This window comes from Rhinatrema bivittatum, chromosome 19 (assembly GCF_901001135.1).
Source record: "Rhinatrema bivittatum chromosome 19, aRhiBiv1.1, whole genome shotgun sequence".
Lineage (NCBI taxonomy): Eukaryota > Metazoa > Chordata > Amphibia > Gymnophiona > Rhinatrematidae > Rhinatrema > Rhinatrema bivittatum.
The window spans coordinates 19,442,490-19,456,291 of NC_042633.1; the positions used below are offsets into that span (position 1 = coordinate 19,442,490).

Sequence of the window (13,802 nt, forward strand, 5' to 3'; positions counted from 1 at the left end):
GCTGCCTCCTTGTCCTGGTCACGGGCTCCATATCCCTTTACTTGTGCGAGACTGGGAGTCCCTCCCGGGCTGCTGGCTTAGAAACAAGAAATAAATGGACCGACAGAGGCCGGGAAAAGCAGGGTTGGCAGTGTCCTACCCTGGAGCAAGGGCACCCCCCCCCCCCGACAGGTCAAGCCCCGGAGGCCGATCCGGTCCTGGTGTTACCACCCACTCCATTGCTTGATGGGATGAGTGGCTCTCATTAACTCTTAAGAAAAGTGTGAGGGAACTACATTTCCCTGCATGCATTGGGGGGAGGAGAAGGCACAGAACCTAGGACTGGAGCAGTTTGTCCTGCAAAAGTGAAATAAATTCAAGGAAGGGAGGGCAGGAAAGAGTGTGTGAGGAGAGAACCGAAACTCAGCAGTGCCCTGTGTGTGCCTGGCACCGATCCAAGGTGGCAACCTCAAAACCAAACCCTGGCCCAGAGAAAAAGGGAAATCCAAGCCACTGCACCAGTTCAGTTTCGTTTCTGCCTCCTTCCTAAGAACTCTCCAAAGAAGCTGATCCAGTCCTTTTTTATTTGCACGCCCCCCCCCAATCGCCTACATGATTTCAGGTCTAAACAGATGCTTTGCATTGGCTGGGAATCGAACCCAGGTCAATTGCTTGGAAGGCAGCCATGCTCACCACTATACCACCAATGCTGGTCCCAATTGCCTACAGAGAGGGGCAATTCAGCTTACTGCCCCCCCCTTCCAGCTGTCTCCCATCTCCTTTTTATTGATTGCATGGGGGTCCCAGGCCATAAGAGACAGGCCGAGCTTTAGCACCCCCTTCATAGTTCATTCTGGGATTTGTAGCCTCCCCCTCCCCTTCTGCCGGGCTATGAAACCCAATTATAAAGAAAGGATTCTTTGTAACCCAGGCCTGCTCCAGTTTCCCCCGACTCCACAGCTCTCTCTTCTCTTGGTTTCTCACACGGTAGGCGCTGCACCTTTTGGAAAGGGATCGGGGTAGACGGCCCCGGGGGCTCTCCCCCCTCCCTCCCATCAATTGCACTGAGAGAGCAGGGGGGCAGAAATGCATGTACGTGACAGCATAAAACCAGGACTGGATCTACTCCCAGGCCTGAACTTTTCAGATTCTGGGTGCAGCCCATTGGAGATGAAGAATCATAACTGCATTCCTGAGCCTTGCTGGAATAGGATCTAGGAGACTAGGGGGGTATCCCCCCCCCCTAAGATAGAGAAGAGCAGGGGCTGGATTCTTGTGTGCTGCTGGAATTAGGTTTGGGTACTTGCCAGGTTCTTGTGGCCTGGATTGGCCACTGTTGGAAACAGGATGCTGGGCTGGATGGACCCTTTGGTCTGACCCAGCATGGCATGTGATGTTCTTAATTGGATCCAGAGGTGGCTCCAAGGGTCAGAGAAAATCTGGGACTGGACTCCTGTGTCTCGCTGGAATGGATTTCAGGGCTAGCCCCCTCCAGGGTGGAAGGGAAGAGCTGGGACTGGATTCCCATGCCACAGTGGTGGAATCAGGTTTGTCCCCTCTTTAGAAACCAGAAACACATGCAGGCCAATGCAATAGCGTGCGCTCAGGCTGGCACACAGGTTGCCCCGCAGGTGGATGCGCATCCATAGCCCCTGATGCAAGAAGGAGATCAGAGCATCCAAACGGGCGCCTAGCTAGGAGCGCTCATCGCATGTAAAAGCCACGTTCATGAGGCCATTAGCTAGTACCCCCGATGAAAAAAAAACAAAACACAAAACGTGCGCCTGACTCCCACAATTTTACCCTAAAAAATGAACGCCAGCCCTGGAGCTGGCACTAAGGCGCCCCCAAATCCTAGCAGGAGGAAGCAGCAACATGAAAGAAAGAAAAAAAGTCTTGCCGGCGGTCAGGTGAGGAACATGGACGCTCAGTTTACGAGCCTCCGTTTCCTAACCCGCGCACAGCCACGTCTCCTGGGCGCCCGATGCCGAGGAGGCACTAGGGACACCCGACTTATCCCTAGCGCCTCCTTTTCAGCGCGGCGACTCATTTGCCGGGCGCATCGGGCGCCCGAGAGAGGCTGAATGTGCACCTGGTTTGGACGGCCATTTTCTGGCGCGCGCTTCAATGCGTCGGCCCGATGGAGAGAAAGAGCCCGGGAAAAGCAGGACCGGCCGTGCCCTCCCCTGCTGACCTGGAGCGAGGGCGACCCCCGTCTCAGGGTCAAGTCCCGGAGACCGATCCAGTCCTGGTATCTGCCACCCCTCTCCCGCTTCTATGCATGAGGGGGTAAATGGCTCCGGGTATCCCTAAGTGGGGGTGGGAGCACAAAAACCAGGACTGGATGTCTGTCTGTGTCTGTCTGATTCTGATTCAAGGTGGTAACCTCAAAACGAAACCATGGCCCAAGCCACTGGCATCAGTTCAGTTTCGTTTCTTTTACCAGCTTTCCTCCCTCCTGCTGCTTTTCCAGGTCAACATGAACAGGCTGATCCAGCCCTGGGATTTTCCACCCCCCCCCCCCCCATTGCTTGCAGAGAGTGGCAATTAGGATTGCCTACCCCCCTCCCTGCCAAGAAAATAAGAGACAGCAAATCTCTGCATGAGATGGGGGTGTTAGGGTCAAAAGTGGTTGCCCGGGGAAGTGATGGGAGGGGGGGGGGGGGGGTGTTCCCAAGCCATAAGGGGCAGGCCCAGCTGCTCTTGCCCCTGCTTTAGCACCCCCTTCCCAGTGCATGCTGGGATTCACAACCCCCCCCCCCCCCTTTCTGCAGACTATTAAGCCAGCACAGAGAAGAGCAGGACTGGATTCCCATGCCCCACTGGAATGGGCTTTCCCCCAGAGTGGAGGGAAAGAGCCAGGACTGGACTCCTGTGCGCTGGTGGTGGAATGAACTCTGGGAATAGGCTCCTGTTTGAACTTGTAAGTTTCCTGCTTTTCTCTGAGAAACGTGGAAGGGCGTAAAGCCAGGGCTGGCTCAAGTGCCTTTTCTGTACAATTTTACAGGGTTATTTTGATGATAAAAGTTCATCTGTGTGCCTGCTCTGTGACTCCTGGCTCACGTCTGCCTTACTTCATCGGTTAAAAGCAGCTTTTATCTTTCAGCAAAGTTACTGCAGAGTGGCACTGGCCGAGGAAGCTCTGACTGTGTTCTGCCTTATGCATAAACCCACCCACTCCTGCCCTCCCCACCTTGAGAAGAGTCTGGAGGTCAGGGTGCTGCATTTCTTTGGCTCCTTTACTGCAGAGCGAGCTCAGACTGTGCACTGTCAGGATGACTTAAGAGTGCGTGTGAGCAGTCCCTGCTGAGGATGCTCGGGTGTCTCTCAGCTCACGCGCGCAGCCAAGAATTCATTTTTCTGCATAGGAGGTTGCTGCACAGAGGATATGGCTTTCAAAGCCCAAGTCGGGGTCTTCTGGCCGTTGATGGCTCCTGAGACCATACGGTCAGTCGCTGCCTTCAAGGGGCAGCGTGATAGGCACGAGGGGGTTGGCCGTGGACAGAACACATCCTGAGCTTTGCACCACGCTGTCACTCTGCAGTATCTGAGTAAGGCACTGGGAGATTTGTGTGTAGAGCGACTGAGGCCGACATGGGCCAGGAGCCTCAGACCGGCCCCGATGAGGGGGATTGGGGGGTGGGCGGCAGGAGTTTTCCTCCCTCTCTCTCCTCCCCCCACAGGGGGTACTGATTCCCACCTTCTATTGGAGAGAAAAGCACCAGCATCACTTCTCTCGTTAGGGGAGCAGGAGCAGTGGGCCGAGTGGTTCAGATCCCACGCTCCCCCTGGTATTCTCCACAACCTCTGCACAAAGCCCCCATTGCCATAGGTACACATGGAGATCGTAGGTTCCTGCCCCAAAGAGCTTATCATACAGAAGTGCCTCTCGCTCTCCTTCAGCACTGTGTACACGCAGTCTCATTACAAACCTTTAAAGCAACATCCTGAAGTCCCTCGTAGTAGCATATGAAAGAGGTCCCATGCAGGCCTCCTCACCCTGGCCCCAGACCCCATCCTCAAAGGAGAAGGGAGCCTGAGGAGCCATAGGCCAAGAGAAATAATAATAATTAAAAAAAACAAACAAACCAGACTGACTCCAGCATGCAACGTTTAATGGATACAGGATCTGCATGGGGAACAGGGTTTTTCACCAAGAGTTCATCAAGAGTCCATTCTCGTCTGCCGGCCAGAGGTCCACGCCCAGCGTGCAGGCTGAGCCCGGGGCCTCCGGAAAGCTTCCAAGCCTGGCTCCTGGTTCCGCTTCCAGGAACGGAGCGCCACGGGGAACCTCGTCGTCCTCCTCCTCCTCCGGCGGGCTCCGAGAGACCAGGTCGGCCGGCCAGGCAGCAGGCCGCGGCGCGGCGCGTGACTTGGCGGCCGCACTGCCCGCAGGGCTGGCTTCCCGCCAGGACGGCGGCCTCTCCCCCGTTCTCGGGGCCGCAGGACACGGCGCTGCTCAGGCGCCGGGGAGACGCTCCCCTCCCGCTGTGGATGGCGAGGCAGTGGCGGTGATGGCCGCTGGATGGACGAGAGGTGCCCGGGGGGGTCTGCCGGAAGGGGATCCGGGCCGCGCGGCAGTCGGCGGAGGCCTGACTTTCAGCGGATGGCATGAGGAAGTCCAGGAGGGGCGGAGGGTCGATGGCACGGGGATCAAACAGCGACGAGGTCAGGTTTTCCCCATACAGGATGAAGCCGTCCGCGCTCCGGTCTTGCTCTGGCTCTTCCTGGCTGGTTTGACTCCCGGCCCAGAAGTCTCCGTAGGGCGGGAAAGCCATCGACTCTGGGCCCACGATGTTGTCGAAAAGGCTCTCGACCGTACCTGCCTCGTCTGAGCTGCAGGCCGAGGGGTCAATGGGCGCAGGGCCGGCGGCAGCAGCAGCAGCAGCGGGGTCTGCCTCTGGTGCCAGAAAGGCTTCGGCCACGCCCAGGAAGGTGCCAGCCTCAGGTTGCCCAGCCGAGGCTCTGGGCCTCTGCGGGGGTGGAGGCCCCGGCCCCGCCCCCGCAGCAGCTGGACAGGAGAAGGGCTCCGGAGGTGCTGCGTGCCCCGCTTCCTGCGACAAGATGGAGGTGGCGAGCTGCTGCGTGGCGGCTTCGATGTCTGCATACTTCCTGTGAGGGAGGGGAAGACAACAGGGAAAGGAGGCAAAATGGGCACAGGCATTAGCAGCTTTATTCTAAAACCCCGCATGGCGGCGGAGAGGGCGGGGGTTCTAAGAAGAACATTCGGGCCGATACAGTAAGGAGCGGTAGGAAGAGCTGCGTTAGTGCCGGGCGCACCCGCGTTTGCTGCACGCACAGTCCGGCTCACCTACCGCTCAATACTGTATTTAAATAGCTTGCAAATGCAAGCCGTGTCCAAGAAGCGTCCGTGACGTGTTAGGCCCCGCGCAACCCATTTTACTGTATTGGCGCTTTATACAGCACCAATACAGTAACCTGGGTGCGCTGGTGCCTGTCATTTCAAATGACAGGCACTAGGAAGTGGATCCCAACTTTAACCCAAGAAAACCTAAAATCCCCTCCTCCCGAAGTGACTCGACATGTTACCAACTTACTTTTTGTTGCTTTTTTCATCCTTCTCTGCCGTCCTCCGGAGGGGGCAGCCGGCGGCGAAAGCGGTCCCCGCGCAGGTCCCGGTTCTCCTGGCTCAGCCGCTCCAGCTGCACCTCCAGCTCCTCGATGCGCCGCCGCTGCGTCTCCAGTAACTTCTGCTGGCTCTCGATGATGTTGTTCAGCTCCAGCAGGTACTCCGCGGCGCGGTTCGGGCTCTCGGCTCCGAAGCACATGACGTCACGGCGCGAGCGAAGCGTACGTCACGCACGCCCATCCATGTGCTTTCATTGGCTTGAGCGCCTGTCAATTTGGGCGCTCAAGCCAACGAAAGTACGCTTCGCTTCGCTCGCGCCGTGATGTCATGCGCTTCGGAGCCGAGAGCCCGAACCGCGCCGCGGAGTACCTGCTGGAGCTGAACAACATCATCGAGAGCCAGCAGAAGTTACTGGAGACGCAGCGGCGGCGCATCGAGGAGCTGGAGGTGCAGCTGGAGCGGCTGAGCCAGGAGAACCGGGACCTGCACGGGGACCGCTGGAAGCCGCTTTCGCCGCTGGCTGCCCCCTCCGGAGGACGGCAGAGAAGGATGAAAAAAGCAACAAAAAGTAAGTTGGTAACATGTCGAGTCGCTTCGGGAGGAGGGGGTTTTAGGTTTTTAAGTTTCCTTTTGGGGGAAAGTTTGCCGCCTACCCCTACCCCTGCCTCTAACGCAGGGGTAGGGGTAGGCGGTAAATTAGCAGGTTAAACGCGCGGCTAAACTGCAGGTTAAAAAAGCGATAGTCGGGGCGCGCGTTACTGAATGGGGTGGAATAGCTAATCCGATCGTTTACATCTCATATACATGCCGCGGGCGGAAGGGGTTACTCGTTGATTTAAAGAGGCGGTAAGAATGGGTTAAAGGGGATAGTGAATCGCGGGTTGGACTAACGCGGCCAAATTGTGAATAAAAGGCGGGTTAGAAGCAGGGTAACCGTGGCCGCACTTTACTGTATTGACCAGATTGTCCTAGAAACTCTGGACTTACTTTACAATCAGGTCACGGGCGTGGCCGATATCGCTTGGCACGTGAGAGGTTCCCCGGACACCGTGCGCAGGGATCAATCCACCGTGTGCTCTCAATGCCTCAAGAGGAGCCGCTGGCCGGGCGGCTGAACGTGCGGTGGGTCGGCGCTCTAGAGCAGTGGTTCTCAGCCAGGGTGGCCCTCCCAAAATCTGACATGGCAAGCTTGTGCTCCCTAAAACAGCCCCGTGTCCTCTATTCGGCGACAGGGAAGGGTCAGTCTGGGCTCTGCTGCCTAGCATGGCGTCGGATCTTTGGCAGTCCAGTTTGCTGTGGTTTCTTCCAACAGCAAGCCCTGCTCTGTTCTATATTTGCAGTGTTGCTGTTTGAGTCCTGGCTGTTAGTGCTGTAATGGGCAGGTTCGCTATACAGAGTCTCAAGGGTCCTTTTTTTTTTTGCAGGTTTTCAGGCTATCGGTCAGGGAAAGGATTTTGAAGTGCTCTTAGGGAGGGGGATACCAGAATTTGAATAGATTATTTTTTTTTTGCATGGCATTTTACAGGCTGGGGTGCTGACAACACTGCCATTGGGGATAACGCGTCGTACGGCCCGAGTCCAAAAGCAAAGCACGTTCAAGCAGCAGCACTGCCTGAATTATCAGGAAGGCTGCTCGCCCCGTAACAGTGTGGCAGTAATTTGCTGATGGCTTTGACAGTTGCTTGGTCTTGCTTGTAAGTATTACTATCCTTGATGTAAGGCATGGGGGGTCACCTGCCCGGAGCGGCAGTTACTGCCAGGGGAAGCTTGCTGGGGCAGACTGGATGGACCATGTGGTCTTTTTCTGCCGACAATGTTACTGTGTTTTACCTTCGCATCCTCGCTCGGCTCTACTTAAACTCCAGAAGAGTTCGGATCTTCGTGGGGTTGACAAGGTAGGATGCCCCAGAGTTTGTTTGCTGTTCCCTCCCCTGAATCAAACCATCACCCCCAAATTTCTCCCTACTAAAAGCAAGTGAAGATTCAACCTTCTGTGGAAGTAATCACATTTAATAACTATTTTTTTTTTACAAGCTAATTTAAACTAAAGAATATCTTCTCTCTTGCATCATTTTTAGCAATAAAATACTTTTTTTTTTTAATTCATAAATAAAAAATAAAAAACTAAAATACTTTTTTTTTTATTCATAAATAAAAAATAATAAAAAACTAAAATACTTTTTTTTTGAAAATTCATAAATAAAAAATAATAAAAAACTAAAATACTTTTTTTTTTTAATTCATAAATAAAAAGAAAACCCAATAAAATACTTAGCAGTTTTCCACTTCGACTGCAGGGTTTAATGTGCAGTGTGTCACACACACACGCGTGCGAGCATCATCTGGAAGTTGAGAACCACTGCTCTGGAGCGTGGCTCCCTCCCACGCAAAGGCCCCCCCAGTTCCATTTGCACCCTCCACCCACTCCCACAACACCCTTTCCAGAGCAGCCATGCCTCTCTCTCCTTTATCTTGGGGGCATGGCCGGTGATAATCCTTCCCAATATCATTTCGGTTTCTCCCCAGCAGTGGCCTTGGTCCATATCAAAGCAGGCCGGCCCTGCCCTCCAGCCAGTTCCAGTGGGTACCATGTGTAAAGGAGACTTGCCTTTCCCTAGGACTGGCATCAGAGCATAGGGTACAAAAGGAGACCTGCCCTGCCCTCCAGCTGCAAGCTCCCTGCAGTCTGCAAGAGATCTGCCCAGGCCGCCCAGCGCTGCTGAAGCCGGGCAAGGGCACCTTGGGTACCTGCTGATTTGGTTCTGCAGGAAGCGCCGGTGGTTCACTTTCCTTTTCCCGGGACGGCTCTTTCGGGGTCTCTGCAGGGCTCGCATGATGTGGGAGGAGGCCACTGTGACGAAGGTGAAAAGGTCGCGACCCCGTTCCTGCATTGCCACCTCTGAGGGAAAGAGGATGCCAAGAGCCAGCGTGGTGTCCTGCTGGGGCATGGCAGGGTGCCGCCGGGGGGAGGGGGGCCTTCTCTAGAGCCAAAAGGAGCTGCAGGCAAAAAGAGAGAAAAGCTTGCAGGCCGTCTGCAATATGCATTAACGCCCTACTGCCAGGGGAGAAGCACTGGGGTAACGGCAAACCCAGCTCTGCCTTCCATACCCTGTTTGACCCCAGAGCAAGTGCCTTTATCTCCCTGTGCCTCAGCTCTAATCCCCGGCTCTGTCACTGACTCTCTGTGTGTGACCCTGGGGGAGTCACTTTATCTCCCTGTGCCTCAGCTCTAATCCCCGGCTCTGTCACTGACTCTCTGTGTGTGACCCTGGGGGAGTCACTTTATCTCCCCGTGCCTCAGCTCTAATCCCCGGCCCTGTCACTGACTCTCTGTGTGTGACCCTGGGGGGAGTCACTTTATCTCCCCGTGCCTCAGCTCTAATCCCCGGCCCTGTCACTGACTCTCTGTGTGTGACCCTGGGGGGAGTCACTTTATCTCCCTGTACCTCAGCTCCAATCCCCGGCTCTGTCACTGACTCTCTGTGTGTGACCCTGGGGGAGTCACTTTATCTCCCTGTGCCTCAGCTCTAATCCCCAGCTCTGTCACTGACTCTCTGTGTGTGACCCTGGGGGGAGTCACTTCATCTCCCTGTGCCTCAGCTCCAATCCCCAGCTCTGTCACTGACTCTCTGTGTGTGACCCTGGGGGTGTCACTTTATCTCCCTGTGCCTCAGCTCCAATCCCCGGCTCTGTCACTGACTCTCTGTGTGTGACCCTGGGGGAGTCACTTTATCTCCCTGTGCCTCAGCTCCAATCCCCGGCTCTGTCACTGACTCTCTGTGTGTGACCCTGGGGGAGTCACTTTATCTCCCTGTGCCTCAGCTCTAATCCCCGGCTCTGTCACTGACTCTCTGTGTGTGATCCTGGGGGAGTCACTTTATCTCCCTGTGCCTCAGCTCTAATCCCCGGCTCTGTCACTGACTCTCTGTGTGTGACCCTGGGGGAGTCACTTTATCTCCCTGTGCCTCAGCTCTAATCCCCGGCTCTGTCACTGACTCTCTGTGTGTGATCCTGGGGGAGTCACTTTATCTCCCTGTGCCTCAGCTCTAATCCCCGGCTCTGTCACTGACTCTCTGTGTGTGACCCTGGGGGAGTCACTTTATCTCCCTGTGCCTCAGCTCTAATCCCCGGCTCTGTCACTGACTCTCTGTGTGTGACCCTGGGGGAGTCACTTTATCTCCCTGTGCCTCAGCTCTAATCCCTGGCTCTGTCACTGACTCTCTGTGTGTGTGATCCTGGGGGAGTCACTTTATCTCCCTGTGCCTCAGCTCTAATCCCCGGCTCTGTTACTGACTCTCTGTGTGTGATCCTGGGGGAGTCACTTTATCTCCCTGTGCCTCAGCTCTAATCCCCGGCTCTGTCACTGACTCTCTGTGTGTGATCCTGGGGGAGTCACTTTATCTCCCTGTGCCTCAGCTCTAATCCCCGGCTCTGTCACTGACTCTCTGTGTGTGATCCTGGGGGAGTCACTTTATCTCCCTGTGCCTCAGCTCTAATCCCCGGCTCTGTCACTGACTCTCTGTATGTGACCCTGGGGGGAGTCACTTTATCTCCCTGTGCCTCAGCGGTAATGCCTAGCTTTGCCCTGACTCTGTGTGTGACCTGGTGATGAGTCTTCCTGTGCCTCAGTTATAATCCCCGGCTCTGCTCCACCTATCTGTGTGTGACCGTTTTTTGGGGTTTGTTTTTTTTGGGGGGGGGGAGTCATTTTATCTCTTTGTATTTCAATTGATCTGATTGGATTTGGTTAATAAATAGAATAATGTATGTCACCCTCCTCCTGTCTCTCATATAGTCCAGGGGTCAGAAATGCGCTGCCAGGACTATGCACTCCAGAGGTGACTGCAAGCTACAATTATAAGGTATTAAGCTGGAAAGTACCCTAGACTCTTTAAGAGAATAAGTTTGCCCTAATGTTAAACCTAAATTTAAAAACTGTGCCCATGCCGTCTATGGAATCGTGAGCCGGAATCCCACTCCTGACACCACATCCCAATTAATCTAAAGAAACAGAATTTCCAGGTCTGCATCTGAAATGATGAGACTGTGAGTCAGAAACCCACTGCTGACACCAAATTCTGATTAATCTAAAGAAACAGAGCTTCCAAGTCTGCATCTGAAATTATAGGACAGTGAGCCGGAAACCCACTGCTCACACCACATCCCAATTAATCTAAAGGAAGAAAACCTCCAGGTCTGAATCCGAAATGATGGGACCATGAGCCAGAAACCCACGGCTGACATCAAATCCTGAACTTCCAGGTCTGCACCTGACATTGTATCTGTCAAACTCATGCGGGGGGAGGGGGGAACGACCCCCCAGTCTGATCCCGGATCTCCAGCAGCAGGGAGTAAAATGAGGGTGTCCGGGGCGGAGAGGGATGTCCTGTTGGCTTTCTGAAATATTAGATCTTCAGAAAGGCTTTGGAAGTGAATGCGCCCTGCTGAGGGGAAGGGGGATAGAGAGGGTCTCATTCCTCCAACCTCTCTCCTTCCTTCCCACCTTCTCTTCTCTTCTCTCCTCTCACTCTCTGTATCCATTTCTCTCTCTCTTCTCCGGTCTTCTGGCTTGACATCTGCCTGTCTATTCTCTCCTCATTCATGTTCCCCTCCATCCTTATTTCCCCATCCTTCCTGTTTTCTCTGTAAATGACATCTTCCCTCCACCTCTTCTTCTTTTCCTTCATTATTCCATTCCCTCTCTCCTTCCCTGGGTTATTTTCACCTGTCCCCTCTCTTACTTACCTGGCAGTTCTCCCTAGGGCTGGGATGTAGCAGGCGACGACCATCTGAAGGCGAGAGTGGCCGATGGTGATGGAGAGAGCTTGGGCTACGGTGGCAGACTTCCAACCAGGCAGAGGAAGTGGTCAACTCAACCTTGCAGACCTGGAGAGCCCGTGGGTATCAAAGTCCCACCCACCGGCTCTCAGACATGAAAGATGTGGAAAGAAAGTGTGTATGTGGGGGTGGGGGGGAAGGAAGGAAGGAGGGAGGTGCAGAATGAGCAGAGGGGAAGGGGAAAGGAGAAAAGAGGAAGGAAAGAGAGGGGGTAGTGATGGAGGAAGAAAGAGGAGCTCTGAAGGGGATTAGTGATTGAAGAGAGAGAGGGAGAAGAGTGCAGGAGGGAGAGGGAGACAAGAGGAGATAGTGAGGAGAGACAGAGGTGGTATTGGATGAGGGAAAGAAGGAATGGGAAAGCAGGAGGCGAGGCAGATATAAGCATGGGCAAGAAAGTCACATGCCTGGGGTGTCATCCCCCAAACTGGGAGCCCTGCAAGCCCCCTACTCTCCACCCTGAGTGGGCAGAGAGGGAGAGTGAGGGAGGAGGGGAAGTTTCCAGTTTAAAGCCCATGGGCACACGACTCCTCCCAGAGAGGCACCCGGGCGACGAGCACCACTGGCCCCCCCTCCCATCATGTATGAATGTAATGGGCTCCCACGAGCACCCCTGGCCAGCAGATCCCGGGCACTGCTTGGGAGGGGGGGAGAGAACGATTTGGGGACGTCCGTGCATTGAGGGTAGAAAGCAGCACATTGCTGGGGGAGGCACCTGCTGGGAGAGCAGGGGGGGCGACCAAGACCAACAAGAGTGATGGCGCACGTTAGGGGCTCCACGGAGGCGGCCGGATTTTTTTTTTTTTATTGAGCACCTGTCAGCCTCCAGGGCCTCTGTCCTCGCCCCCGCACAGACGGCTTTTGTCCGAGGCGAAGGTGGATTGACTTCTGGCTCGCCGTGACCCCCCCGCGCCACCTGCCCAATTAGTAAATAGTTAGAGCGGGGATTCGGCCTGCGGTGGTAACAGGCGCGCAATTAAGAGGAGCACTCGAAGGCATAAAGGCAGATCCCCCCCCCCCCCCCCGCTTCAGACAGAAACAGGAACGAGGGGGGGGGAGTCAATAATGAAAGGACCCCCTCCCCCCCTCCAAGCGTTTTGTGAGAACTCAAGTGCGGCACGAGGCTCCCCTGCTCCCAGCAAAGCGGGGTTAATTGGTTCCTGAGGAGGCGCTTGCTCGTTAGCTCTGAGGCCAGGGACGAAGGCCCGGGGCGCCGCGGCCTCAAGCCTGCACTTGCCATGCCGCCTTCCTAAGGGCAACCATAGGTACAAAAACGGGCATGGGGGTAAAGCCAGGGCGGACCACTCTCCACAACAACTTGACCACTTCTTCAGCTGAGAAATGACCCCCAAATACCTTAAACTCTTTCTCAAAAGCATCAAGCATTGCAATGGAGTCTCACTGACCTCCCACGCTGCGACGGGGTCTCGCTCGCTCCCCTCATCCCTGACCTCCCACGCTGCGACGGGGTCTCGCTCGCTCCCCTCATCCCTGACCTCCCACCCTGCGACGGAGTCTCGCTCGCTCCCCTCATCCCCGACCTCCCACGCTGCGACGGGGTCTCGCTCACTCCCCTCATCCCTGACCTCCCACGCTGCGACGGGGTCTCACTCGCTCCCCTCATCCCTGACCTCACACACCATGATAAGACTCTCACTTGATCCCCCAACGCTGACCAAATGCACCGTGACAGAGTCTCACTCACTCCCATTCCATCCCTGACCTCTCATACCATGATGGAGTCTCACTCACTCCCATCCCTCACCTTACACACCATGATAGAGTCTCACTCCCTCTATCCTTGACCTCACTCACCACAAACGGAGTCTCACTCCCCCATCCCTGATCCCCTCACACCACGCCAGAAGCTCACTCATTCGCCCATCCCTGACCTCACACCGTGACGGAGTCTCACTCATGCCCCTTATCCCTGATCTCATACACTGCAACAGACTCTCACTCACTCCCCCCTGACGGAGTGTCACTCACTGCTCTTATCCCTGATCTCACACACTGCAATGGAGTCTCACTCAGTGCCCCCATCCCTGACCTCACACCCCATGGTAGAGTCTCACTCCCTCTGTCTCTGACCTTACTCACCACAAACGGAGTCTCACTCCCCCGTCCCTGACCCCTCACACTGCGACGGAGTCTCACTCACTCCTCTGCTTACGCAGTGCATTCTGAGAACCATTGGAGGGGGGTGGGATGGAAAAATCTTCCTCAGTGACGCATCCATATTTTCATTTCCATTCAAGCTTGTGTGCACCACTCCCAGCCACCACTGTTTGCTCTGGGATTTTGGCCGAGGGCTTCCAGCTCCTGGCACGTCACAGCCGCGCTGCCGAAGAAGAAACGGCCCTTTCATGAGCTGCTTGGGAGTCCGTCCAAGTGCCAC

At 55.3% G+C, this 13,802-nt stretch overlaps 1 protein-coding gene and 1 non-coding gene across 2 annotated transcripts; both read right to left on the bottom strand.

Annotated features, from left to right (window-relative positions):
- Positions 1–617: 617 nt before the first annotated feature.
- Positions 618–689, bottom strand: TRNAG-UCC. Its single transcript has one exon. It is a non-coding gene; the product is annotated as a tRNA-Gly (tRNA).
- A 2,738-nt stretch (positions 690–3,427) lies between these two features.
- LOC115080282 (translation initiation factor IF-2-like) lies at positions 3,428–8,555 on the bottom strand. Its single transcript, XM_029584433.1, has 3 exons — positions 8,318–8,555; positions 4,104–5,091; positions 3,428–3,526 (listed from the first exon to the last, which is right to left on the bottom strand). The coding sequence occupies exons 1-3, from the start codon at positions 8,515–8,517 to the stop codon at positions 3,428–3,430; spliced, it is 1,287 nt and encodes a 428-aa protein (XP_029440293.1). The 5' UTR covers positions 8,518–8,555.
- Positions 8,556–13,802: the final 5,247 nt, after the last annotated feature.